The sequence below is a fragment of the Mustela putorius genome, unplaced genomic scaffold (assembly GCF_011764305.1).
Source record: "Mustela putorius furo isolate JIRA1106 unplaced genomic scaffold, ASM1176430v1.1 tig00000135_pilon_pilon_pilon, whole genome shotgun sequence".
NCBI lineage: Eukaryota > Metazoa > Chordata > Mammalia > Carnivora > Mustelidae > Mustela > Mustela putorius.
Genome location: NW_025421292.1, coordinates 6192877 through 6220839, shown reverse-complemented (window position 1 = coordinate 6220839; position 27963 = coordinate 6192877). Strand labels below are relative to the sequence as shown.

Here is a 27963-nt window from a genome sequence, read left to right as displayed (position 1 = left end):
GACATCAGCGCCAAGATGGCTGCGCCCTGAAGCTTTTCCCTCCTACCCTGAATTTCTGCGGCTAGCCTGCGTCAGATTCAGGGTCAGACTCTAACTTTCTCCAGCTATGTTTTCTCTGCGCGGTTGTGGTCCCTGTGTCGCGGCTTCTTTCACCAAAAAGCACCTTCCGTTGCTCCGTTTCATCGGTGACAGCGCGGCGCCTCTGAGTACGAACTTTGACGTGGTAGTCATTGGCGGAGGACATGCCGGGACCGAGGCAGCCGCGGCTGCTGCTCGGTGCGGCTCCCGAACTCTGCTACTCACCCATCGCGTGGACACGATCGGTAAGGAGCTCGGGTAGCGTGGAGCTTGGCGTAGGTCGCAAGCTGCCAGTAAGCCGCTTCACCGCTTCCTCGGTTGCTGATGGGGGAGCCTCTCCTCTTCCCCAAGGCTAGTGAGAATCCTAATGTCTGTGGTTTTATCCTTTTGAGTTTCACAGATCAGGTAGGCCTGACCCAGAAACCTGGATTAGGCTGTTCCGTGGACCATGTATTGTGCTGCTGCTGACAGAAGTAGTTTGGGAAAGAGGGAAACTAAGAATACGAGCTGATAGTTTCTTACTTCATTTTTGTCCTTTACCCTTTACTAGCTTGTTGCTTTGGAAATAGAGTGAATTAACATTTATTAGGAATGATTTGATAAACGATTGTTGTGGGTTCTGTGGTTGGTGTTGTTTAGATTTTATTTTTATTTATTTATTTGACAGAGAGAGACACAGCGAGAGAGGGAACACCGCAGGGGGAGTGGAAAGCAGGCTTTCCGCCGAGCAGGGAGCCCAATGCAGGGCTTCATCCCAGGATCCTGGGATCATGACCCCAGACAAGGCAGATGCCCAAGGACTGAGTCACCCAGGCGCCCACAGTTGTTGTGTTTTTATCGAGATTTTATGAAGCCCCTTTGAAGAACGATGCTACCTTGTATTGTATTCTATATCTCTACTTGGTGTTTGTTTCCTAATTTTGTGATCAGGAACTGGCACTGCTTTTTTCACACTTAATAGGCAGTGGGTGGTCGGCTATAATTTAAAGCAACACCTCCTTCTAGCACCATAATAGGTGTTAGCTAAAACTTCATCTTACAATGTTGCGCCCGAGTTTTCGCGTCTGAGAGACCACCCAGGAGCCAACACCGATGTAATCACACGAAGGTTTATTTGACAAGCTTAAGCTTGGGCCCAAGTATACCTGACACAGCGGAGTAGGGACTTGGACCCTGAGGTGACATGCTTAAACTTGGGCCCAAGTATACCCAACGCAGCAGAGTAGGGACTTGGACCCCGAACCAGATTACAGTCAGTGTTTTTAAAGGCAGAGTAGAGGTGGGCTCGGCGGTGGGTGAGAACAAAGGGGATATTCAGAAGGACTATCAGGGTAAAGAAGACTGTCAGGATATTGAAGGCCTGGTTACTATCAAGCTAAGGCTGTTTTTCCCTCTAATGAGGCACTAACATGAAGGGAGTTGGGAGTTTCCTGGTGGAATGTCACATTCCTCCTATCAAGCATCCTTGTTAGTGAGACTTAGCACTGGGACATTTGTAAACCGAGGGAGACTCCTGTCTTGCAGGATTGTGATTTTTACAAGTTAACTATTTGTTCACATCTACTACAGAGGGGAAGGGAGCAGGTGGAGAGGGGGTGCGAGGTGCCAGCTTTTGCTTTGTCAAGATGGCTGTACTTCTGTCAGGGCTAGACTAGAGGTGGGTACAGCCATGTTTTTCTTGGCCTCCACAGTAAATCGTGCAAGCCTATGTTTTTTTCCCCTCCTGCATTTTGCGTAAGAGTGAATAGTAGAAATATTAACTGTTTTGCAAAAATTGTGAATAAAATGGGGTGCCTGGGTGGCTCAGTGGATTAGGCCTCTGCCTTCAGCTCAGGTCATGATCTTAGGCTCCTGGAACCCAGTCCCCACCCCCATCCCGATGGGGCTCTCTGCTCAGCGAGGAGCCTGCTTCCCCCTCTCTCTGCCTGCCTCTGCCTACTTGTGATCTCTCTCTGTTAAATAAAGTCTTTAAAAAATTGTGAATAAATCACATATTTGATACTGAAGTACTTTTAAAAAATTCCCATTCAGCTCATAACTGGAGAAATAAACACTGTTAACAGTGATTCTTTTGGGGGGGGTGATGTGATTACCCAAAAGATTACAATTTGCTTATTAGGCATTTCAGGGTTTATATTTTAAGAAATAAAGACTGGATACTACCTTTCAATAATAATTTAAAATTTTAATGAAAAAAGTATTGTATTATTGAACTAAGATGGTCATTAAATATAAGTAATGTAGTTCTGTGAGGGATAAAGGGATTCTTACCAAAATCCATATTCATATAATTCAGTCAATAAAATGCAATCTGTTTTCTTTTTAAATAAATGCATTTCAGAAATAATAACTCTTATAGATGAGCTTAGTGGATGACAGTTTTGTTCTAGAATCAAAATCTGTTTTGTAAGATAATTCAATATATTGGAGAATCTTAAATATTTTTACATGGCCTCAGAAAGATAGCTTTCTCTTAGAACTGACCTAAGAGTGCAAAAGGCAGAATTGTCCTGTTGTGATTTTGTCATTATCGTGTGCTAATAATAAAGTTAGAGACAGAAAGTCTTTTATTTTCTACTAACCTGGAAAATAATGGTTTTTTTTTTTTTGCCAACTATTTTTACATTTCACAATGAAAAAGAAAAGTCTTGTGCACCTGTTTATTCTGTGTCATATTACCTACGCGTTTCATGGAAAATGTTGACCATTAAAGAGATTGTTAGACATTCTGTATTTTAATCCAGGCTTCACAGAGTTCTAGCTGTGTGACCTTGGACGAGGGACAATTTATTTAACCCTCAGTTTCTTTATGAAAAAGAAACGGTAAAAAACGGTACCAACTTCAGTTTGCTATAAAATTTAAATCAGAAAATACAAGCAAATCATCTGCAACAGTGCCTGACCCATTAAGTGGTTCAGAAATTAAACTATTTTATAAGCTTTTCTACATAGCCAACTTAAATTCTTTAGCTTAGTGAAAAATGGACTGATTTATACTTTTGTGGGGGCAGGGAAGCAGGCTCCCCACTGAGCAGGGAGCCCAATGTGGGGCTCTATCCCAGAACGCTGAGATCATGAGCTGAGCTGAAGGCAGAGGCTTTAACCCACTGAGCCACCCAGGCGCCCCAATTTATACATTTTTATTACCAAGTACTGGTACCACACTTGGGATGTTAGTAGTCTTTACCTAAGGATACAGATAGACTTTCTTACAAATAGTCTTTCTTTCTTTCCTTTTTTCTTTTTTTTTTTTTTAAAGATTTTATTTATTTAATTTTTGACGGACACAGATCACAAGTAGTCAAGGAGGCAGGCAGAGAGAGAGGAGGAAGCAGACTCCCTGCTGAGCAGAGAGCCCCACATGGGGCTTGATCCCAGGATCCTGGAATCATGACCCGAGCTGAAGGCAGAGGCTTTAACCCACTGAGCCACCCAGGCACCCCGACAAATAGACCTTCTTATCCCAACTTCAAATGATTGGGAATGAAGGCTAGTTTCCTGGAGTTCTATGTGGAGAAAAATCAATCTTGAGGCTAAGCAAAAGAAAAGTGGCATGTTCAACTTTTATGCCCATAAGGAGAGGGGCTCAACATTGATAAATGTATTTGAGAAAAAGTTTTCAGCAATTTAAAAAGACAAGGATTTCTTTTTTTTTTTTTTTTTTAAGATTTTATTTATTTACTTGAGAGAGAGACAGTGAGAGAGAGCATGGACGAGGAGAAGGTCAGAGAAAGAAGCAGACGCCCCATGGAGCTGGGAGCCCGATGCGGGACTCGATCCCGGGACTCCAGGATCATGACCTGAGCCGAAGGCAGTCGTCCAACCAACTGAGCCACCCAGGCATCCCCAAGGATTTCTTTGAATGTGACTTTTACAACTATAAGTTTTATAAATAGGTATATAATGTATGGTAATTCAGCAAAGGACCTAGAAGTTGTCTAGTTTAGAGATACAGGAAGTGGTAGAATTTCAGAAATTTGTCCCCCCCAACCCCCGCCTATGTGAAGGAGACTCATCTCTAGGGATGAAAGTTTGAGATAAATGTTGGTTATTAGAGGGATTAGAGATTTTTAGAAATTAACTGATTTATAATGATAATTTAAAACCAAGTCATTTTGGGGTACCTGGGTGGCTCAGTCAGTTGGGCTTCTGACTTTTGGTTTTGGCTCAGGTCATGGTCTTCTGGTTGTGCGACTGAGGCCCCCCCCCCATACTTGGACTCCAAGATCAGTGTGGTGTCTGCGTGTCCCTCTCCCTCCCCATCTGCCTCCTCCTCCTCTCTCTCTCTCTCTCTCTCAAATAAACTAATAAATAAAATCTTTAAAAAAAAACAACTAAAGTCATTTTGATGAGTAGCAATATCTAAGACAAAGGATCACAGCTTTAGATGCTCTAGGAGCTAGATACATAATTTAAATGAGTAAAGCTGGAGCACCTGGGTGGCTCAGTGGGCTAAGCATCTGCCTTTGGCTCAGGTAGGGTCTTGGGATCCAGTTCCTCATCAGGCTCACTGCTTGGCAGGAACCTGCTTCTTTCTCTCTCTGCCTGCTGCTCCCCTGCTTGTGCTTGCTTGCATGCACACATTTCTCTCTCTCTCTCTCTGGCAAATAAATAAATAAAATCTTAAATAAATGTGTAAAACAACATGGAATAATGGGAACAGTGGTGAGCTAGAAAGTATATCCTCATTCATTGTTTTATTTGTTTTTAACAAAAGCTTCATATGGGGCACCTGGGTGGCTCAGACTAGGAAGTGTCTGCCTTTGGATCACATCATGATCTCCAGGTCCTGGGATCGAGCCCCATGTTGGGTTCCCAACTCAGCAGGGAGTTTGCTTCTCCCTCTTCCTCTGCCTTTCCCTGTGCTATCTCTGTCTCTATGTATCTCTTTCAAATAAATAAAAGTATTTAAAAAACAAACAAACAAACAAAAGCTTTGTGTTTACCAAGCAGAACATCACCAGCAAATGACTGAGTTATGAGCTCTGATCTAAAATGTATCCTCTCGGGGTGCCTGGGTGGCTCAGTGGGTTAACCCTCTGCCTTCGGCTCAGATCATAATCTCAGGGTCCTGGGATCAAGCCCCGCATCGGGCTCTCTGCTCAGCAAGGAGCCTGCTTTCCTTCCTCTCTCTCTGCCTGCTTGTGATCTCTGTCAAATAAATTAAAAAAAAAAAGAAAGAAACTCAGGAATGTAAACTGGTTGCTTTCATATAAACTCAGTGATAGGATAAATATTCACTGTGTTTATTGATTTTATGTGTGTATGGAGCACTTTTAACCCACTGAGTCACCCAGGCACCCCAAGAATTTATTTTTTTAATATGAAACTTGCAAGTAGGGGCACCTGGGTGGCTGAGTGGGTTAAAGCCTCTGCCTTCGGCTCAGGTCATGATCCCAGGGTCCTGGGTTCGAGCTCCACATCAGGCTCTCTGCTCAGCAGGGAGCCTGCTTCCTCCTCTCTCTGTCTGCCTGCCTCTCTGCCTACTTGTGAGCTCTGTCATATAAATAAATAAAATATTAAAAAAAAAAAAAGAAACTTGGAAGTAGATTACTTTTAAGGTTGGTTAATTCAGCAATTCACAATGTCCAAGAATTCATTCCTTCCATATCTCCATTGTGCCATTTAGGCTAGCTATCCTCGTGATTAGAAAATGGCTATAATAGTTCCAGGTGTCACATCCAGACATGACAACTTTCAGCCTAAGAAGGGTGTTTTTTTTTTTTCTTCCTTGTATCTCTTTAAAGAGGAAAAACAATTCATTACTACAGACCCTCTCCCCTAAAGGTCACCCCTCATGACTCATTTCCCATCCCTCATCCAGAGAGTAGCAAGTGGAAACAGGATTATCATGAGTACTTAGATCAATGAAGATTTATTCCTACTGAGCTTAGATAACACTCCCTGAACATAAACCTTACTGGGGAGTTTTTACCTAAATAAAATTGTCATTCTGTATCAAAGGAAGAGGGGAAATAAGCTGCTGCAGTTATCATTCCTGTTTTTATAGTAGGGGAAGTGAGGTAGAGAAAATTAAATAACTTGCCAAAATGACAGACCTTGTAAGTGGTAGATCTAAGAACTGAGCCAGATCCCTTTCACTTGCTCCTAATCACAGCATGATTCAGCCTCCTTATGGAGACTGTAAAAACTTGCAGAGGGTTTGATGATGACTATAGTGGACATATCCCTTTCCTATCCTTCCACCGCCCATAAAAACCTTTGAGGTAACCATATGAGTTAGACCTTCAAATAAGACTAGGGGAATTTGGGGCGCCTGGGTGGCTCAGTGGGTTAAGCCTCTGCCTTGGGCTCAGGTCATGATCCCAGGGTCCTGGGATGGAGCCCCACATTGGGCTCTCTGCTCAGCAGGGAGCCTGCTTCCTCCTCTCTCTCTGCCTGCCTCTCTGCCTCCTTGTGATCTCTCTTTCAAATAAATAAATAAAACCTTCAAGAAAAAAAAAAAAAAGACTAGGGGAATTTAAGAAGAAGGTACAAAATATGGTTTCTACTTTCAGGAAGCTTATAATTTAATTATTTTTACAAAATAAGCAGAAAGGAAACAGCAGATGGCATTTATGGAAGACATAATTGATTGTAACAGTGAATCAGTGCCAGGGAACTTATGCTTGATTTGGGGAAGGTTTCATGAAGTAAAGATTTCAAAGCCACATTTTAAAGGAAAAGGCAACCTAATAAACCAGTGAAAATGTGTGTCAAGGAAAAGATTCAAAAGAAACTACAGTCAGTGGTTTATCTTCCAAGATGCCCTGAATGACTCTTGCATCCCATTGGGATTTTCTAATTTTGTATTGTATGAGATGATTCTGATCACTTGTACAGACATTTCCCTTTTAAACACTCACTACGGGGATCCCTGGGTGGCTCAGTCAGACCCACCTTCAGTTCGGGTCGTGATCCAGGGTCCTGGGATCAAGTTCCGCATCAGGGCCTGGGGCGGGGGGGCGGGGGCTGCTCAGCGGGGAGTCTGTTTCTCCCTCTGCCTGAAGCTCCCCCTGCTTGTGCTCTCTCTCTGACAAATAAATTTTTTTAAGTCTTTTTTAAGGGGCACCTGGGTGGCTCAGTGGGTTAAAGCCTCTGCCTTCAGCTCAGGTCATGATCCCAGGGTCCTGGGATCAAGCCCAGCATCAGGATCTCTGCTCAGCGGGGAGCCTGCTTCCTCCTCTCTCTCTCTGCCTGTCAAATTTTTAAAAAAAATCTTTTTAAAAAAATAAAATATAGGGCGCCTGGGTGGCTCAGTGGGTTAAGCCGCTGCCTTCAGCTCAGGTCATGATCCCAGGGTCCTGGGATCGAGTCCCACATCGGGCCCTCTGCTCAGCAGGGAGCCTGCTTCCTCCTCTCTCTCTCTGCCTGCCTCTCTGCCTACTTGTTATCTCTCTCTGTCAAATAAATAAATAAAATCTTTTAAAAATAAATAAATAAATAAAAATTAAAAATAAAATATAAATACTCACTACGTGCAGGATGCTCATATATTTATTTTGTGTCTGTTCTCTTTTATGTCTGGTCTCTTTAGGTCAGATGTCCTGTAATCCTTCCTTTGGTGGCATTGGCAAGGGGCATTTAATGAGGGAAGTTGATGCCTTGGATGGCCTGTGTTCTCGAATCTGTGACCAATCTGGTGTACATTACAAAGTATTAAACCGGCGTAAGGGACCAGCTGTTTGGGGTCTGAGAGCTCAAATTGATAGGAAACTCTATAAGCAGAACATGCAGGTAAGGATGGGACAGGAAAGAAAAAAGGGAAGACTATAGTGATTATTTAACTGTTAGGTTTCAATCTGTGTTCTCTTTTGACAGAAAGAAATCCTAAATACACCACTGCTTACTGTTCAGGAGGGAGCTGTAGAAGACCTTATTCTTACAGAACCAGAGCCTGAGCACACTGGGAAATGCCGTGTCAGTGGTGTGGTTTTAGGTATGTGCGGGTTATAGATGATAATAACACTATCAGACTCTGTGTGAAAAATTAATTTGAGAGCAGAACGTGGAAATGTTTTGCTTATTCTAGGAAATTGTTATGTTTTTCCTCATGGAAAAGGAAGACTGCATAAAAAATTATTTTCTTTTTTTTGTTAACATATAACGTATTATTTGTTTCAGGGGTACACGCCTGTGATGCATCAGTCTTACGCAATTCACAGCACTCACCATAGCACATACCCTCCCCGGTGTCCATCACTCCACCACCCCGACCCTCCCACCCTCCTCTCCTCCAGCAACCCTCAGTTTGTTTCCTGAGATTGAGAGTCTCTTGTGGTTTGTCTCCCTCTCTGGTTTCATCTTGTTTCATTTTTTTCTCTCTTCCCCCATGATCCTCTGTCTTATTTCTCAAATTCTACGTATCAGCGAGATCATATAATAATCATCTTTCTCTGATTGACTTATTTCACTTAGCATAATACCCCCTAATTCCATCCATGTTGTTGCAGATGGTAAGATTTCTTTTTTTTTTTGATGGCTGCCTAATATTCCATTGTGTATATATACATCACATCTTCTTTATCCATTTCTCTGATGGACATCTAAGCTCTTTCCAGGGTTAGGCTATTGTGGACATTGCTGCTATAAACGCTGGGGTGCATGTGCCCCTTCGGAGCACTACATTTGTATCTTTAGGGTGAATACCCAGTAGTGCGATTATTGGGTCATAGGGTGGCTCTATTTTCAACTTTTTGAGGACCTTCCGTACTGTTTTCCGGAGTGGCTGCACCAGCTTGCATTCCCACCAACCGTGGAGGAGGGTTCCCCTTTCTCCGCATCCTCGCCAGCATCTGTCATTTCCTGACTGGTTAATTTTAGCCATTCTGACTGGTACAGTGTGGTAACTCACTGTGGTTTTGATTTGTATTTCCATGATGCTGAGTGATGTTGAACACTTTTTCGTGTGTCTGTTGGCCATCTGGATGTCTTCTTTGCACAAATGTCTGCTCATGTCTAAAAATTATTATCCTCCTTTCATCTTGATATTCATGAAGCTCAGTCAAAATCGGGGCTCATTTATACCATCTTAGTGTAGTGCTCTATAACCTGCTTTATAACCTACATCTTAGTATAGTACTAAGATGTGCATTTCCAGGGCGCCTGGGTGGCTCAGTCATTAAGCGTCTGCCTTCGGCTCAGGTCATGGTCCCAGGGTCCTGGGGTCGAGCCCCACATCAGGCTCCCTGCTCATGGGGAGGCCTGCGTCTCCCTCTCCCACTACCCCTGCTTGTGTTCCCTCTCTCACTGTGTCTCTATCAAATAAATAAAATCTTTTTTTAAAAAAATGTGCTTTTCCTCCTGGTCCTTCTTTTGTAATTTTTACTTTTTCTGGTCCTGACTTTAAGTTTTTTAAATTTATATATATTATATTTTATTATGCAATATTTTATACAATGTTGTATATGTTTTTTTATTTAAAGGAGTTATGGATGAACTTTTTTATGGAGGGGGAGGGGGACAGGGAGATATAGAGAAAGAATCTTAAACTGGCTCCATGCCCGGTGCAGAGCCTGATGTGGGACTTGATCTCACAACCCTGGGATCATGACCTGAGCCAGAATCAAGATACAGACACTTAACCAATTGAGCCACCCAAGTGCCCCATGAATTAATGTTTTAATCAAAATAATACAAGCACATAATTTTTACAAAAGTCAAATAGAAGTTATTATGAAAAACAGTTATCTCTGTTATCTCACTTTACAGACTTAACCACTTCAGTTTCACTTCTGATATGTACTTACATACTTCTAAATAGTGTGCTTATACTTGTACTGCCTAAATTATCAGTATTAGACATTATCTATTAATTTTTTTTTTTATTTATTCATTTGACAGACAGAGATCACAAGTAGGCAGAGAGGCAGGCAGAAAGAGGAGGAAGCAGGTTCCCTGCAGAGCAGAGAGCCTGATGTGGGGCTCGATCCCAGGACTCTGAGATCATGACCTGACCTGAAGGCAGAGGCTTTAACCTGAGCCACCCAGGCGCCCCAATCTATTAATTTTTTATAGTAGCTCTCTTTAATCCCTTACTTTCCTTCTCTCTTTTCTAATGTATTTATGCTATAAATTTTGACTGATAGTATTTATATTGTTATAATTATATTGTTATATATTGTGATTAAATATTCTTCACTGTATGGGGCACCCAGGTGACTCAGTCATTAAGCATTTGCCCTCAGCTCGGGTCACGATCCCAGGGTCCTGGGATGGAGCCCGGCTTCAGGCTCCCTGCTCGTTGGGGAGCTTGCTGCTTTCTCTCCCTCTGCCCCTGCTTGTGTTCCCTCTTTCGCTGTGTCTCTCTCTGTCAAATAAATAAATAAATCTTTTAAAAAAATCTTGTTCGCTGCAGATCCACATAGTGTGCTATGTTTTTCCTTTCATATACTTCTTTGCTTTGCCTTGGGTTAATATTTGCCTTTTTTTTTTTTTTTTAAAGATTATTTATTTATTTATTTATTTGACAGACAGAGATCACAAGTAGACAGAGAAGCTGGCAGAGGGAGAGAGAGAGAAGCAGGCTCCCTGCTGAGAAGAGAGCCTGATGCAGCGGGGCTTGATCCCAGGACCCGGGATCATGACCTGAGCTGAAGGCAGAGGCTTTAACCCACTGAGCCACCCAGGTGCCCCTGCTTTATTTTTTATTTGCTTATTTTACTTATGGACTTGTTCAGCTCTTTCATTAGGAAAAAAACCTGTCATTTTGTCAGTGGTCAAGTAATCTCCCAATTCTGTTTTTTTCTTTGACACTTCCCGCGCAGAGACATCAACTTTCTCAGTTCCCCCACCCCATGCTATACTCAGGACAATTGCTCTCTAAACCTTCTGCACAGATGCTATTTTGAGCCTTCCTTTTACTACCTTGTGTTACATCATCCCATGTTTCTTGAGACTTCAGTCTGTTTCTTTCTTATTTCCTCCTTTTGCTGGAGCACATCTTCTAGTAGTTTCCTCAAAAAGGAGGCAAGGAAGGTAGGTTTTTTTGTGTTTAAGCATATCTGAAAATGTCTCCTTTTAGACTTGACTCTAAATTTGTCTGAAAATTTAACTAAAATTTTTTTTCTAAGAATTTTAACAGTCTTGTTCCATTATCTTTTAGCTTCCAGTTTTGCTATTAAAAAGCAGTGCATATTGGTGCACTTGGTTGGCTCAGTTGGAACATGCGGTTCTTGATCTTGGGGTTTTGAGTTTGAGCCCTATATTGGGTATAGAGATTGCTTAAAAATAAAATCTTTAGGGGGCGCCTGGGTGGCTCAGATGGTTAAGTTTAAGTCTGCCTTCATCTTGGGTCACCATTCTGGGGTCCTGGGATCGAGCCGTGCATCAGGTTCCCTGCTCAGTGGGAAGCCTGCTTCTCCCTCACCCTCTGCTGCTCTCTCTGCTTATGGTCTTTCACTCTCTCTGTCGAATAAATAAATAAAATAAATAAAATCGGGACGCCTGGGTGGCTCAGTTGGTTAAGCAGCTGCCTTCAGCTCAGGTCATGATCCCAGCGCCCTGGGATCCTTGCTCGGCAGGGAGCCTACTTCTCCCTCTGTCTCTGCCTGCCATTCTGTCTGCCTGTGCTCGCTCTCGCTCCCTCTCTCTTTCTGACAAATTAAAAACAAACAAACAAAAAAACAACAAAAAAAAACCTTTTAAAAAATAAATAAATAAATAAAATCTATGAACAAAAAATTTTTTAAAATAAATAAGATAAAATAAAATCTTTTTTTTTTAAAGATTTTATTTTATTTATTTGACAGAGAACACAAGTAGACAGAGAGGCAGGCAGAGAGAGAGAGAGAGAAGCAGGCTCTGCACTGAATAGAGAGCCCGATGCGGGGCTCGATCCCAAGGTCCTGGGATCATGACCTGGGCCGAAGGCAGAGGCTTTAACCCGCTGAGCCACCCAGGCACCCCTAAAATAAAATCTGTAAACAAAACATGAATGTATATGGTGGGGGGAAGGAGAGAAGGAAACAACCACAAGAGACTCTTAACCATAGAGTACAGACTGAGGGTTAGATAGAGGGAGGTGGGTGGGGGACGGGCTAGATGGATGATGGGTATTAAAGAGGACACTTGTAATGAGCCCTGGGTATTGTATGCAAGTGAAGAATCACTGAATTCTACTTCTGAAACTAATATTGCACCTGTATGTTAACTAACTAAAATTTACATTGAAAATTTTTTTAAAATCAGTATGAACTAGAAGAAAAAAAATAATAAAATCTTTTAAAAAGAAAAAAGAACTTGGGGTATCTGGGTGGCTCAGTTGGCTAGGTGTCTGACTCTTGATCTCAGCTCCAGCCTTGATCTCAAGGTTGTGAGTTCAAGCCCCACAGTGGGCTCCATGCTGGGTGTGGAGCCTACAAAAACACAAACAAAAACCAACAATAAAAAAAAAGCTCAATGTATATTTACATTTTTTTTGTATATGAAAGGTTTTTTGCTTTCTAAAAGCTGGGATCTTGAATTTGTCTTTGGTGCTCTGGAATTTTAAAGTAGTGTCCCTTAGTCTGCTCTTTGTTCATTCATTATGGTGAGATACTAAGTGTTCCCTTTTAATCTGGAAATCTGTCTTGGATCCGTATATTTTCTTCTATTATTTCTCCATGCTTTCTTTCTGTAACTCCTATCCCTTTCTGGGTTGGTCTTCTGGGCTTCTTCTAATTTTACTTTTTGTCATCCTCCCCCCTGAGATTTTACTTATTTATTTATTTGTCAGAGAGAGGGAGAGAGAGTGCATAAGCAGGCAGAGTGGTAGGCAGAGAGAGAAGGTTCCCTGCTGAGCAATGAGCCCGATTCGGGACTCTTTTTTGAGGAGGAGCATCTTGGTAGTGAAGCCTGGGCCTAGAGAGGTCTGCAGACTTGGATTCAAGGCTTGGCTCTGATGTTGGGGTGTTCTGGGTACTGCAGAAATCTGACTCGGGGGAGCCTGTGTGGCTCAGTTGGTTAATCGACTGCCTTTGGCTCAGGTCACAGGTCCTGGGTTCCAGCCCGCAGGGGTCTCCCTGCTCAGTGGGGAGCCTGCTTCTCCCTCCTTATATCCCGCTTCTTGTGCTCTCTGTCTCTCTCCCAGTCAAATAAAATCTTTTAAAAACTTTTTAATGCTATTTTTTGATCTATATTTTATAGGCACAAAAATACAATGTTTTATTGTGGCAAAATGTACATAACATAAAATTTGTCATTTTTGCAGTGTACAATTTTTTTAAGTGTACAAGTTTTTTTAAGTGTACAATTCAGTACCATTAAGTACATTCACAGTGTTGTGCCACTGTTAGTACCACCCATTTCCAGAACTACTTGATCATCCTAAACTGAAACTCTGTACCCACTAAACAGTAACTCCCCATTACCCAAAGAATAAGCCTAACATTTTCCTATAAGATAGGAATACAAAACCTTTCTATATAGATTTAACTATTTCTCTCATTTTCAGCCTCCTTTGTTCCTACATTCCTCAGTTCTCATTCTCAGTTCTCCAGTTTGCAGCTTTGCAGAGCAAATTATTTAATTTTCATTGGTACGTTCTCTTCAGATTCTTGAGTTGTATCCTTCTCGCCTCTGCTGGGTTAGTTATTGCTCTTTCATCTGCTCTCTGTCTTATGAAAATATTTTGAAAGTTCTCATCTTTTGACAAGTTCTTTCCCATTAGTTGTCCTTTTGGGTTTATACCTTTTTTCTGTCCCTTTATTTCATTTTCTTGGCGTTTTAGGAGGTAGAAAAAAATCATGTGAGGTAGTCTGTCATAGTTAACCAGGAGTCTAAAATTAATTCTAAAAATTAACTGAGACTAACTTTTCAGTACTGATTTGATTTTAGGAGGATGTGAACTAGTTTTTATATGTTGTTATGTTCTCTCTCCCAGCTGTCTTGGATTCTTGGTATTAATAACATGTAGCCTTCTTACTCATTTAAAATTCTTTTTCAAGTTTCCAAAGACACATTTTCTCTGTAGTTCTCATGTAAAATAGGCACATTTCAATTAGATCCATGATAACAGGTCACAGTTTTTACTCTTTCTTATCCTTTAGCGGATGGAAGCACAGTACATGCAGAGAGTGTGGTTCTGACTACCGGCACGTTCCTGAGAGGCGTGATTGTAATCGGATTGGAGACGCATCCCGCGGGGCGTTTAGGAGATCAGCCTTCCATAGGGCTGGCTCAGACTCTGGAGAAGTTGGGGTTTGTGGTGGGAAGATTGAAGACTGGGACTCCACCCCGAATTGCCAAAGAGTCCATTAATTTCAGCATTCTAAACAAGCAGACACCAGATAATCCATCCATACCATTCAGTTTTATCAATGAGACAGTGTGGATTAAGGTAAGATAATTTACGAAAACTTGACTTTACAGGCGGCTGCGGGCATTCACAGGAGAAGGTAGCCTAACTCTCCCTCCATCCCTCTTTTCCTCCCTTCTCTCTTCTTCCCTGCCTCCCTTCATTCCTTCACAAGTCACCTTACATTCCTGTTGCTTAGGGTGCAAAAACAGGATCTTTAAAAGGATTAGCTAATTTGGTACTTGGGTGTTTCTGTAAGTTTTTAAATTTCATTACTTCAGTAATTTTGTCAATTTAAACTTTTGAAACAGTTTCAGACCTACATAAACATTGCAAGATCATTAAAACAAACTCTTGTAAACCAGTGAAGTTCACCGACTGTTAATATTTTACCACATTTATCTCTAATAGAGATATACATATATATTTAATCTATAAAAATGTAATATAGACATTTATCTTTATTCTTTTCTTTTTCCAGAACATTTGACTATAAGTTGTAGAGATCATGACCCTTTACTTCTACATACTTGAGTATGGATTTCAACTAAGCACAGAGACATGCTCTTACATTACCTCATTGTAGTAATGAAATTTGGGGAGTTAAACACTGATACAATGCTGTTATCTAATATAAATATAGTTCATAGACAGATTTGCTGATTGTCCCAATATTGTTCTTTACTAGCAACCTTTTTTTTTCCAATCCAGGAAAAAGTATAGTATTTAATTGTCATTTCTCTTTGAACTGGAACCATTACTTAGTCTTTCATGTCACTGGTAATTTTGAAGAATACAGGCTACTTTTTTGCTTACCTTTGGATTTATTTAAAAAAAAAAAAGAAAGGCATATTGTGTGTTTAGAAGAGAGGACTAATAATTGGTGGTCCTAGTTTCTGGTGGGTGTTATCTTGATAAGTGGCTCCACATAGTCTGCTGTCATGAGCAAGTTGCTTTTATATTCTTGCATTGGTAAAATGTAAATTGTGATGCTACTTCCTTAGTGTGTGTATTTTTAAACTGTTTACTATAAAATTTCAAGTTTATGGAAAGTAGAAAAAAATAGTATCACCCAGTTTCAAAAAGTAACATTTTCTGGCATTCCTGTTTCATCTTTTCTTAACACTTTCTTCTTGTGAAGTTTTTGTTTTTTGTTTTTCAAGATTTTATTTCCTTGTCAGAGAGAGAGAAAGTGTGCATAAGCAGGGGAAGCGGCAGGCAGAGAGAGAAGCAGGCTTCTCACTGAGCAGGGAGCGCAGTGCAGAACCCAGTCCCAGGCTCCTGGGATCTGACCTGAGCTGAAGGCAGTTGTTCAACCTACTGAGCCACCAAGCCATCCTGACTTCTTGTGAAGTTTTAAAGCTACAGCCCCAAATATCACATCATTTCACTTACAAATACTTTGGTATAGGTCTTTAACAGATGAGAACTTTGTAAAAAAATCAAACAAACAAACCAACCAGCTACAATACCATTATCACACCCAGAAAATAAGGACAAAAAGGACCATACATTGAGTTGGATGATATGCCTTATAACAACAGTTCCTTTTTTTTTTTTTTTTTTTTTTTAATTTCTATGTGGAAGAAACAAGAGTCATCTGTTCTCTAGAATTTCCCACATTCTAGATTTCTCCCTTCTGGTGCCTTAAATATTTTATTCCATTTTCTATATTTTCTGTAAACTGGTAGATCTAGAAGCTTTTTTAAGTTTAGGTTCATCTTTTGGGTTTTTTTGGGCAAGAATACTTAATTAGTAGTATCCAGCATTATGCATAGGTTTAAAAGTAAGTGCATATCATATGTGTAATTTATTTGAGTAAAAGGCAAATAGTCAAGAAGCCAACATTGTTATAAATAGTTCCTATATTTTAGCCAGAAGATCAGCTGCCATGTTACTTGACTCACACCAACCCTAGAGTGGATGAGATTGTCCTTGAGAACCTTCACCTTAATAGTCACATTAAGGAGACTACAAGAGGACCCCGGTAAGAACAAAACATTACTTTAAGGAACGCTGTCAACCCTCTTTTGTTTGCTTCCTTAAATTTTTAAATTTCATTGTCCTGCTCTAGATACTGTCCATCCATTGAATCAAAGGTTTTGCGTTTTCCAAACCGTCTACATCAGATTTGGCTGGAACCTGAAGGAATGGATTCTGACCTCATCTACCCCCAAGGGTTATCTGTGACACTACCGGCTGAATTACAAGAGAAAATGATCACGTGCATCAAAGGCTTAGAGAAAGCTAAAATGATTCAGCCAGGTAAAGAGAACCACAGCTGCCCTTCCATATGAGCTCAGCATTGCTTTAGCAGACAGTGAGGAGGTCTTCGCTACACTCATAGATGCCTAGAGCCTCAGAAGACAAAGCCCAACATCTATGCATTTAAAATATTCTCTGTTTTTCAAGAACATTTAATGACAATCTTTGCATCTCTACTTTGAGATAAACCCAGCTTGAGTTTTACTTATTTTGTATCATTTATTTTTTGGTCAGGCTATGGTGTTCAGTATGATTATTTAGACCCCCGTCAGATCACTCCTTCTCTTGAGACTCATTTGGTGCAACGGCTCTTCTTCGCTGGCCAGATAAATGGCACTACTGGTTATGAGGAAGCTGCAGCTCAAGTAAGCAGTTGTTCAAATGTTACTATAAACAGAAAAGGACTATTTAACTGGTGTTCCTCCTTTTAATTTCTGTTGTGATAACTATATAGATCTTAGATACAGGTCATAAATTGTAATGGAACTTACTTCTGTTTCAGGGTGTACAGGGATGGCTACTATATCAGTAGAATTTAAAAAACACTTGTGGGGTTATGTTTTTTTTTTTTTTTTATTTGCATGTAGTTGACACACAGTTTCAAGTATACAACTGAATCATTTGACAAGTTTATGCATTATGCTATGTTCCCCACAAATGTAGCTGTTACATCCCTCTTACAGTATCTTTGACTATATTCCTTATGCTTTGCTAAACACTTGTGATTTTAATTCTCTTTTATGAGTTCCAAGGTCTGATATCATAGTTGATAAGATTTACTGTATTTTGAAAAATTTTTTAAGGTTTTGTTTATTTATTTGCCAGAGAGAGAGAGCACACAAGCAGGGGTGAGAGGCAGGCAGCGGGAGAAGCAGATTCCTTGCCAAGCAAGGAGCCTGGTGTGGGACTTGATCCCAGGACTCTGGTATCATAACTTGAGCCAAAGGCAGACGCTCAACCAAATGAGACTCCCAGGCATCCTTATTTTGAAATTTTTTTGTAGAGATTTTATTTATTTATTTATTTATTTATTTGAGAGAGTGAGAATGAGAGAGAGCATGAGAAGGGGAAGGTCAGAGGGAGAATCAGACTCCCTGGTGAGCAGGGAGCCCATGCAGGCCTCGATCCTGAGACTCCAGGATCCTGACCTGAGGGAAAAGCAGTTGCTTAATCAACTGAGCCACCTAGGCACCCTGAAAATATTTTTAAGCTATCTCTACACCCAGTGTGGGGGCTCACACTTAATAACCCCAAGATTAAGAGTTGCACGCTCGGGCACCTGGGTGGCTCAGTGGGTTAAGCCGCTACCTTCGGCTCAGGTCATGATCTCAGGGTCCTGGGATTGAGTCCCGCATCGGGCTCTCTGCTCAGCAGGGAGCCTGCTTCCTCCTCTCTCTCTCTCTGCCTGCCTCTCTGCCTACTTGTGATCTCTCTCTCTCTGTCAAATAAATAAATAAATAATCTTTTTAAAAAAAAAAGAAAGAAAGAAAGAAAAAAGAGTTGCATGCTCTCCTGACTGAGCCAGCCAGGCTACCCTGAAATTTTTTGAAAAAGAAAATTAGTTCCTTCAACATAATTTTATTGCAAATTATCATATTCCTCTTAAGTGAGAAGTTATGTTATTTTTACTTGTAAGTGGGAAAAGGCTAGAAGAGTTCTATGGGTGGATTTTAAAAAATAGATTAGCCCACCTAAAGCTTATCAGGAATGTTAAGTATTTTTGAAAACAGTGAAACAGCATTCTAAAGTGGCACATTACCTGTATTCTGCTTTTGAATACATATCACATTTTCTCTGTCTATTCTCTCTTTTGGGCAGTGCCTGCTTTCTTACTACCCGATGCTGTTTTTTCCAGGTAGTGTTCTGACTAGGGTAGCTCTTTGTTCAGTTCATAATGGCCTTTTAAACATTTCAGTCCTCTTGTAGGGTGTGATAGCTGGAATCAATGCAAGTCTTCGGGTCAAACGCAAGCCTCCTTTTGTCATCAGCCGAACAGAAGGCTACATAGGGGTCTTGATTGATGACCTCACCACGCTGGGTACCAATGAACCCTACCGCATGTTTACAAGCCGCGCAGAATTCCGTCTGTCACTGCGCCCTGATAATGCTGACAGCAGGCTCACGTTCCGAGGTAACTCCTCACTGGGTCCTACAACCAGGTTTACTTTTCCTGAAAACCTCTTATTATATTCTTTCCCCTCCTCTTCTAGGGTATAAGGAGGTTGGCTGTGTGTCCCAACAACGATATGAAAGAGCTTCTAGGATGAAGACTTCGTTGGAAGAAGGCATTTCTGTGCTAAAATCCATTGAGTTTTCAAGTTCTAAATGGAAAAAATTAATTCCAGAGGCTTCTATAAGTATTGGGAAAAGTCTGCCTCTCAGGTATGCACTTTTAATGTAGACTTTTTTCGCTTTTTACAGAAAAGTGAGATTGTTTCAGAGATATTACTTGCAGGTTCCCTTTTTTTTTGATCCCCCCTCCCCTTTTTTTAAAGATTTATTTATTTATTTATTTGACAGAGAGAGAAAGATCACAAGTAGGCATAGAGGCAGGCAGAGAGCAGGGAGGCAGGCTCCCCGCTGAGCAGAGAGCCTGATGCGGGGCTCAATCCCAGGACCTCCAGATCATGACCTGAGCCCAAGGCAGAGGCTTAACCCACTGAGCCACCCAGGCGCCCTGGATTCCCCATTTTAAATGAATTTAGCTTACTCTTGGCTTCTTTTCAAAATCCTTTAGATGTAAATCATCTCTTCATTCAGTATTAAAAATATATATGATTCTAAATTATTTTTTTTATATAATATTTCTGAGGCTCCCATTGAGTTCTTCTGGCTTTCCTGCAATTTAGAGGGTACAAACCAAGAAACACTGTTAATCAGCCTTCTTTTATAAGTATGGAATAATTGCAAACCTCTTTTTTTTTTAACTTATTTATTTTAGAAGGAGAGAGAGTACGCACATGTGAGGGTGGGGAGAGGCAAGGGGAGAGAATCTCAGGCAGATTCTGCACTGAGCTTGGAGCCCAACTCAGGGCTCAATTTCACGACTCTTGAGATCATAACCTGAGCCTAAACGAAGAGTGAGACACCCTACTGACTGAGCCACAAAAGCCTCTTTTAAACAGAGTATTTTTAATTCTGTGGACTTACTAGCAGATTTCCTTTCTACATGTTAGGGGTTTTTTGTCCTTGCTTTTATCATTCTGGTTATATGGACTCTGAATCTAAAGGACATTAATTTAGAGCTTTTGCTTCATAGATACATTCCTATGGACATTATATAGTTCAAAATCTGCATATTTTACCACTCATTCTTCCCTTTTAAAAAACTGTAACCTAATTTGGTTGGGGAGGTGCCCAGAAAACATAAATCTGAAAACACTGTAGGGGCGCCTGGTGGCTCAGTGGGTTAAAGCCTCTGCCTTCGGCTCTGGTCATGATCCCAGGGCCCTGGGATTGAGCCCTGCATCATGCTCTCTGCTCCATGGAGAGCCTGCTTCCTCCTCTTTCTCTGCCTGTTTCTCTGCCTACTTGTGATCTCTGTCTGTCAAATAAATAAATAAAATATTTAAAAAATAATAATAAAAACACTGTAGCTTAGGAGCTAATATGGTGGCATTAATCTTGGAGCTATGTCTCCAATATATTTTTCTTTTCTATTTTTCCTTTTTTTTTTCAAACACCGTTTTCCTTGTGAGAGATTTTATGGACTTAAAGATGTACCCGTTTTAATGCTGCTTTTTATTATCTCTAATCTTGCTCTCTCCTTGACTAAGCATAATGCCAGTCACCAGCCTGGCATAATGAGTTATTGTTTGACTTTATCTCATCACGGTGTCTTATCATTTGTGACTTCTATTCCCAAGTTTTCATTTTCACAGGAATTTCCCAAAGCACTGACACTACTGTTAGAGGACTTTAAGCACTTTTTAATTATAGTAACAGTAAGTGTTTAAGAACCTGCATTGTAGTCACCCAAGCCAGGAAATCTTATTCATAGAAGTGACAGCCAGGGACGCCTGGGTGGCTCAGTTGGTTAAGCGGCTGCCTTTGGCTCAGGTCATGATCCCGGCGTCCTGGGATCAAGCCCCACATCGGGCTCCTTGCTTGGTGGGGAGCCTGCTTCTCCCTCTGCCTCTGCCTGCCACTCTGTCTGCCTGTGCTTGCTCTTGCTTCTCTCTCTATGACAAATAAATAAATAAAATCTAAAAAAAAAAAAAAGAAGAAGAAGAAGAAGTGACAGCCAGATTGACAAATGAGGACAGTGGATATATTTACCAGCTAAGTAGCACTGGAAGATGATAGTAGTATATAGTTTGTTATCCACTCAATATTTCTGGTGTTTGTTTAAATTTAGGAAGGCTCACATTATTTTGGACTCTGTGCAAAGAACTTAAAACATCATGTTTGTTTTGACAAATATTATACTATTTCAAATTTATATAAGTAGAATTTGCATTAAATGTGATTAATGTATAACATTGCCAGCAGGGCACATGATTGTTTTTAACACAGTCTAAAATGCTAATCAGTGAATAAAAATATGAATGAAAAGTCTAGCAGCTTTTACCAAACTAATTTATTGCATTTACTGTGTACATACTAGGCTCTGTGCCAAGTACTCACATGTTGAACCAGACTTTGAACAGACATTTTAACAGAAGAAATACATAAGTAACTGCATACACATTTCCTATCAGGATTATAGGAAAATAGACTGATGTGTTAGATTTTCTCTTGTGTTCTGTTGAGGTGTGCTAACTTGTCCTCTCTGTGCCAGAACTCTGAACTCTGAGACTTAGGCTTGATTCAAAGCAGGTCTTGAAGTTTGGACCTGAGAACAGAAAATACATTATTTTTTTAAAAAATGTTTAATTTGAGGGCGCCAGGGTGGCGCAGTTGTTAAACGTCTGCTTTCAGCTCAGGTCAGGATCCCGGGATCCTGGGACTGAGTCCCACATTGGGCTCCTTGTGCAGCGGGGAGTCTGTTTCTCCCTCTCCCCACTCCCACTCTGCTGTCTCTCTCTCCCCCAGATAAATAAGATCTTGAAAAAATATTTCTTTTTTAAGTTGTATGGTCAAGGGCTTTTCTTTGAGGTCGTCACCATCTTGCTAGATTCCCAGAGAATGCCTTTTTGGTTAGTCAGTTGTGTTCCAGTATATTCTGTAGTTTATTTCTTTTTAAAATTTTATTACCTGAATTCAGTATGAAAGGGATTAAATTGGCCAAAGGAGCACCAAGAACTTTGGATCTTAACAAGTGTCAATGAGTCAAGTTATTGCAAATCTCACCTGATCTACCTGTTAACATTTATACTGAGGCATGTTCTCTTGGTGAGCCATGTAAGTTGCCTGGGAATTTTAGCAGTTGTCTCTCTTTGCTGCACATATTGATTGTTCTCCTCTCCTCTTGCTTTGACTCAGGAGGCCTTAGTCTAACCAGAGTAGTGGAAATTGAACTGAGAATTAGCTGCCTGAAGTTTCCAATCCGTAAAAATTAAAATGGAGATTATACTAAATTAAAAAAATATCTGACTGGAAGAATACTTAGGAACCCTGGACTATCATTTTCATCAGTTTGTTTTGCAGATATTTAAAACATTTAGGGAGGGGCCTCTCATTCTTACTTGGGGAGTTCTGCAAATGCAAGGAAGAGATCTTCAGCTGGTTTCGAGCATGAAAGAGGGTGACTCCTTCATAGGACATGGGGTTCAACATGACTTAGATGTAAATTCTTAGGGAATTCAAACCGTTGTTATCAGAGGATATTTTGTCCTTACAAGAAAGGGAGAGCACAAGGATTATACTAATGCAACCTTTACCAACAACTTATTTCTCATGATAAAGGAAAGGAGTTGGGGAGAATTACAAACTAGTCTTATTGAGGTTCTCCTGTGTTGCAGATCTACTGCATTTACTCACTGTGCTTGCAAAGAATTAGGAGTGTATCTTTTGATATTTGTGTTAATTCTGAGATTTGGCATTATTTCCAAGGAATTTTGTTCTTAATCTGGCTTACATGATACAGACCCCTATGTTTTGTTCTGGGGTTTTGTATTTTTTTTTTTTTTGGACTCCTATGCTAATGAAACTTTTGTGTTTTTATTTGCAGAGCTCTGGATGTTCTGAAGTATGAAGAAGTTGACATGAAGTTGTTAGCCAAGGCTGTTCCAGAGCCTTTGAAGAAGTACATTAAATGTAGAGAGCTAGCTGAAAGGCTGAAAATAGAAGGTAGAAAATAATTTTTTACTTTACATGCCTATATGTTCTATTTCCATTATGAATGGACAGCAGATTCAAGAAAGAGTTCTACGGTAAGAGGAGCCATTATTAGCATAGAAACAGCATAGTCTTGGGCTCTGTGCTATTCAGAGTGGGGATCGTAGGCTAGAAGCATTGCAATACATGGGAGCTTGTTAGGAATACAGATTCTCATAGTCTACTTCAACCCACTAAGTAAGCATCTGCATTTTAGTAAGATCCCTAGGTAATTTGTGAGCACGTTCCAAGTTTGGGAAATGCTATAAGGTTTACCAAAAATAACCCCCCAAACCAAAAAAATACAAAACACGTAACTTTTTTTTCCCCTTACCTTTTATATTTTCCCCATCCAATGTTCTGCCAGTGAGAAAAATTATAGTCTTTGGCTTTAACAATATACTGGAATTATAATGGCATTTAACAATAACAAAATTATAATGTTATATTTAACAATATACTGGAATTTTAATGGTAGAGTTACCATTAAAATACTTATTTTGTATCAGGCAAATTAGAGCCTGCCCCTGTACATTATAACATATATCATGCTCTCATTCTCTCGGTCAGTGTACTGACCATCAAAACTACAGACGACTTTGTAGTTGTACTCTATTTTTTTAAGATTTTTCATTGTGAAAAATTCCAGACATAAAAATACTGAGAATCCTATCAGCTTTTGCATTGTAGTAGATGTTTTTTCCTGGGGTGGCAAATTATTTGAGAAAAAGGCAGGGAACAGAAAGAGCTGGGGAGAAGGGTAGGAAAAGTTGGATAATGATGTACTGTTCAAATAGGAAAGGGCTTTAAATTCTGTGGAGACCAGCCAAGGTGGTAAGAATTCTGCATTCCTTCTAGCAATGGCATTTTCTTTCAGTTCCAGAGATCTGTCACTTTGCTAAGCTTTGGCTGTATGTATAGGATGACCCATCTTAACAGAAGTCTAGAAACCAAGAGAAACTCACCAAAACTTTAGAATCATATTCCAAGTGACCAGACACTATACTTATACTAATGTATAAGAAATAATGTTGACAGGGATATCTGGGTGGCTCAGTTGATTAGGTGTCTACCTTTGGCTCAGGTCATAATCCCAGGGTTCTGGGATCAAATCCCTAATCAGGCTCCTTGCTTAGTGGGGAGCCTACCTCTCCCTCTGTCTGCTGTTGCCCCTGGTTGTGCGTGCACTCTCTCTCTCTCTCTCTGACAAATAAATAAAATCTTTTTTTTTTTTTTAAGATTTTATTTATTTGACAGAGAGAGTTCACAAGTAGGCAGAGAGGCAGGCAGAGAGAGAGGAGGAAGCAGGCTCCCCGCTGAGCAGAGAGCCCGATGCGGGACTCGATCCCAGGACCCTGAGATCATGACCCGAGCCGAAGGCAGCGGCCCAACCCACTGAGTCACCCAGGTGCCCTAAATAAAATCTTTTTTTTTTTTTTTTTTTTTAAAGATTTTTTTTTAAAGAAAGCTATTGTTAAGATAAGCTAATTTATTTATTTATTTATTTATTTTTAGATTTTATTTATTTATTTGACAGAGAGAAATCACAAGTAGATGGAGAGGCAGGCAGAGAGAGAGAGGGAAGCAGGCTCTCTGCTGAGCAGAGAGCCCGATGCGGGACTCGATCCCAGGACTCTGAGATCATGACCTGAGCCGAAGGCAGCAGCTTAACCCACTGAGCCACTCAGGCGCCCTAAATAAAATCTTTAAAAAAAAAAAAAAATGTTGACCTTTTATTTCAACATCATGATTGCTCTATTGAGTAAAAATTACTTACTGAACATTCGGGCTGTTATCATCTGGGAACAGGTGATAAATTCTATATTTCATTTATTTAAAGATTTTTTAAAATTTTTCAAAGATTTTAAAAAAATTATTTACTTGAATAAATAAATTATCCAGAAACGGTAAGAAACCAGGCAGTGGTGATTATACAGACAGAGATCACATATAGGCAGAGAGACAGGGGGAAGCAGGCTTCCTGCCCAGCAGAGAGCCCGATGTGGGGCTCCATCCCGGGACCCTGAGATCATGACCTGAGCTGAAGGCAGAGGTTTTAACCCACTGAGTCACCCAGGTGCCCCTATATTTCTTTTTTTTTTCTGAAGTTTATTTAAGTAATCTTTACACCCAGTGTGGGACTCAAACTCACAACCCTGAGATCAAGGTTCACAGGCTGACTGAGCTAGCCAGGTGCCCCTAAATTCTATATTTTATTTTTTTTTATTTTATATATATATATTTTTAAATTTTTATATCTATATTTTATTTTTTATAAATAGAGGGAGAGGAAGAGAGCACAAGCAGGGGGAGTGGGAAAGGAAGAAGCAGGCTCCCCACTGAGCAGGGAGTCCAACCTGGGGCTCAATTCCAGGACCCAGGGATCATGACCTGAGCCAAAGGCAGATGCTTAGCTAACTGAGCCATCCAGGTGCCTCAGTTTTCCAGATTTTTGAAGTAAAAAGCATATGCAGTAAACTGCCAAGCATAATGCTGTAGTTGGTATGCAAGATACTTCCTCTCATTTAGCCTCAATTTTCTCATCTACAAAAGGGAGCATTTATTCCATTTATCTCCTGGTGTTAGGAAAAGTGTTGTATGACATAACATACACAAAAGCTTTTTATAAATTGTAAAAAGCTATAAAAACACAAGTTGTTAATATAGTCTGAATATGCTAATGTAATTAATTCTGTTCACCAGCCACTTATGAATCAGTGTTGTTCCATCAGCAACAACAAATAAAGGAAGTTCAGCGAGATGAAGCTCTCCAGCTGCCAAAAGACCTAGATTATTTAACCCTCAGAGATGTGTCTTTGTCTTACGAAGTTCGAGAGAAGCTACAGTTCAGTCGCCCAGAAACGGTAAGAGACCAGGCAGTGGGGATTATACAGAGCCTGTGCTTTAATTTTTTAAACGTGGATTTATAGTGGTCACATAATTATGGTTTTGTTTCATTATAAAAAATCTACCCTTTTATTTCATAATTATATCTCTTTGTATGATAGATATTGGGTTTGTTCTTGAGAGATAAAAAACTTATTCTAAATAGATAACTAGAAAAATTGAGTTAAAGTTATTCTCTAATCCTGGGGCGCCTGGGTGGCTCAAGTGGGTTAAGCCGCTGCCTTTGGCTCAGGTCATGATCCCAGGGTCCTGGGATCAAGTCCCACATCGGGCTCTCTGCGCAGCAGGGAGCCTGCTTCTTCCTCTCTCTCTCTCTCTGCCTGCCTCTCTGCCTACTTGTGATCTCTGTCAAATAAATAAATAAAATCTTTAAAAAAAAAAAAAGTTATTCTCTAATCCCAACTATGTGCTAAACCACAGTGCAAACTAGTATAAGGAATGATGTAAAGGAAATCACATTAGGTTAATACATGTGAGTGGTTTTCAAATCACCGCTTGGATCCCTCCCTAGGAGTCCCATAGCATTGGCTTAGAAGCTACTAGGAAGAAGAGAGGAGCCTAAAAAAAGGTCCCTCACACCAAGCTCTGTATAAGTGTGTATGTACGTGTGTCTGTAAATGTCTGTAAACAAACTGAAAATTTTATGTATATATAATATATGTTATATATATGTGTTTTGTATATATGTACTTATACATATATGTGTTATATATTATATACTATTTTATATAATACATAGTACTGGACTTCTAATAACAAATATTTAAAGACTGATAGGCTATATTTATTGATTCTGAGATGCACATTTAACATTTCTGCAACTGAACTGTATCTTAAAAATGGATGGTGTATCATAGTTTATTGGGCAGTATTAAATGGGTGATTAATATAATAAAAGGCATTTAACAAAAATATAACCTCTAAAATTTTTTGGAAAAAAATTATTTTTGAAGGGAAGAGTGATTCTGTCAATATAAACATGATGTTCTTAGTGATCGTCATCATGGAAACTACATGGAAGCATGTAGGCCTTCCATTTTATAACTCTGTATATCCTATTCATTTTTAGTTATGTTTTTATGGATAGTCATAGGCTGCACTGCCCAATAACTAAATGTGCCCATTTACATTAGTTAAAATTAAGTAAAACTCAGAATTCAGCTCTTTAGTTATACTATCCATGTTTCAGGTACTCAGTAGCCACAATTCTGGGATACAAAATGCTCTGACAGATTATTTGTTACAGACTCATTTGGTAGCTAAACCTGACCTGACCTGAATGGACATTAAGTTATTTATACCACATAGAATGAATATTCATACATTTCACTTTAAAAATACACCACAGAAGTATTCATGAGATTATAGGGCACTGCCCAACAATTAATGAGGTTACATTAGTTTAATGAAAACAAAAACTAGGTAGTCTAACATCTATTAGTTATATGATCTTTGAAAAATAGCTTTAATTTCTCTGAGCCTCATTTTCCCTAATTTGTAAAATGAAGGTATTAATAATTATCACATTCCCTTTATCTACTTTATAGTTATTTTGAAGATACATTAAGATAAGTTTTGAAAATATTTTATAAACTATAATATACAGATTGTTATTAGGAGCAAAATAGATTTGATTTGGGGCACCTGGGTGGCTCAGTGGGTTAAGCCTCTGCCTTCGGCTCAGGTTATGATCCCATGGTCCAGGGATCAAGCCCCACATCGGGCTCTCTGCTCAGCAGGGTGCCTGCTTCCTCCTTTCTGTCTGCCTCTCTGCCTACTTGTGATCTCTGTCTATTGAATAAATAAATAAAATCTTTAAAAAAAAATAGATTTGATTTGACATAGCTCACTTATGTTTCTCTTGTGGTTTTAATTCTTAGATTGGGGCTGCTAGTCGTATACCTGGAGTGACCCCTGCTGCCATCATCAATCTGCTTCGATTTGTGAAGACTTCTCAGCAAAGACAGATGGCTGTGCATGAATTGCCCAGAACTGATCAATCATTATGTGATACAGACAGACTTGAAGAGAGACAGTTATAGCTTTATATTCATAGATGACTTTTAAGTAGTACAAGAGTATAGATAGGATATAAGAAGTATTTATATTTAGCACCTATTAAAATAAACTTACTAGGTTATTATGGATTTGTCACTAATTTATAAAGAGGGCAGAGATTA

The 27963-nt window shown here is 39.9% G+C and overlaps 1 protein-coding gene across 2 annotated transcripts; it reads left to right on the top strand.

Annotated features, from left to right (window-relative positions):
* On the top strand, positions 1–27963 carry MTO1 (mitochondrial tRNA translation optimization 1). Of its 2 annotated transcripts, none has more exons than XR_006605196.1 (12): positions 1–323; positions 7616–7815; positions 7900–8017; positions 14106–14395; positions 16228–16340; positions 16428–16618; positions 16853–16983; positions 18545–18749; positions 18829–19000; positions 22731–22849; positions 25609–25740; positions 27664–27802. XR_006605196.1 is itself a non-coding variant. In XM_004770727.3 (12 exons), the coding sequence occupies exons 1-12, from the start codon at positions 107–109 to the stop codon at positions 27823–27825; spliced, it is 2079 nt and encodes a 692-aa protein (XP_004770784.1). In that variant the 5' UTR covers positions 1–106; the 3' UTR covers positions 27826–27963. The 2 variants fall into 2 exon arrangements, 1 of the variants encoding a protein (XP_004770784.1); XM_004770727.3 differs by having other exon boundaries at positions 25580–25740; positions 27664–27963.

Coding starts and splice junctions, on each gene's coding strand:
- MTO1 (XM_004770727.3), top strand. CDS start 107: ATGTTTTCTCTGCGCGGTTGTGGTCCCTGTGTCGCGGCTTCTTTCACC. Junction 19,001..22,730: donor GGGAAAAGTCTGCCTCTCAG/GTATGCACTTTT, acceptor TTTTATTTGCAG/AGCTCTGGATGTTCTGAAGT. Junction 22,850..25,579: donor TGAAAGGCTGAAAATAGAAG/GTAGAAAATAAT, acceptor TCTGTTCACCAG/CCACTTATGAATCAGTGTTG.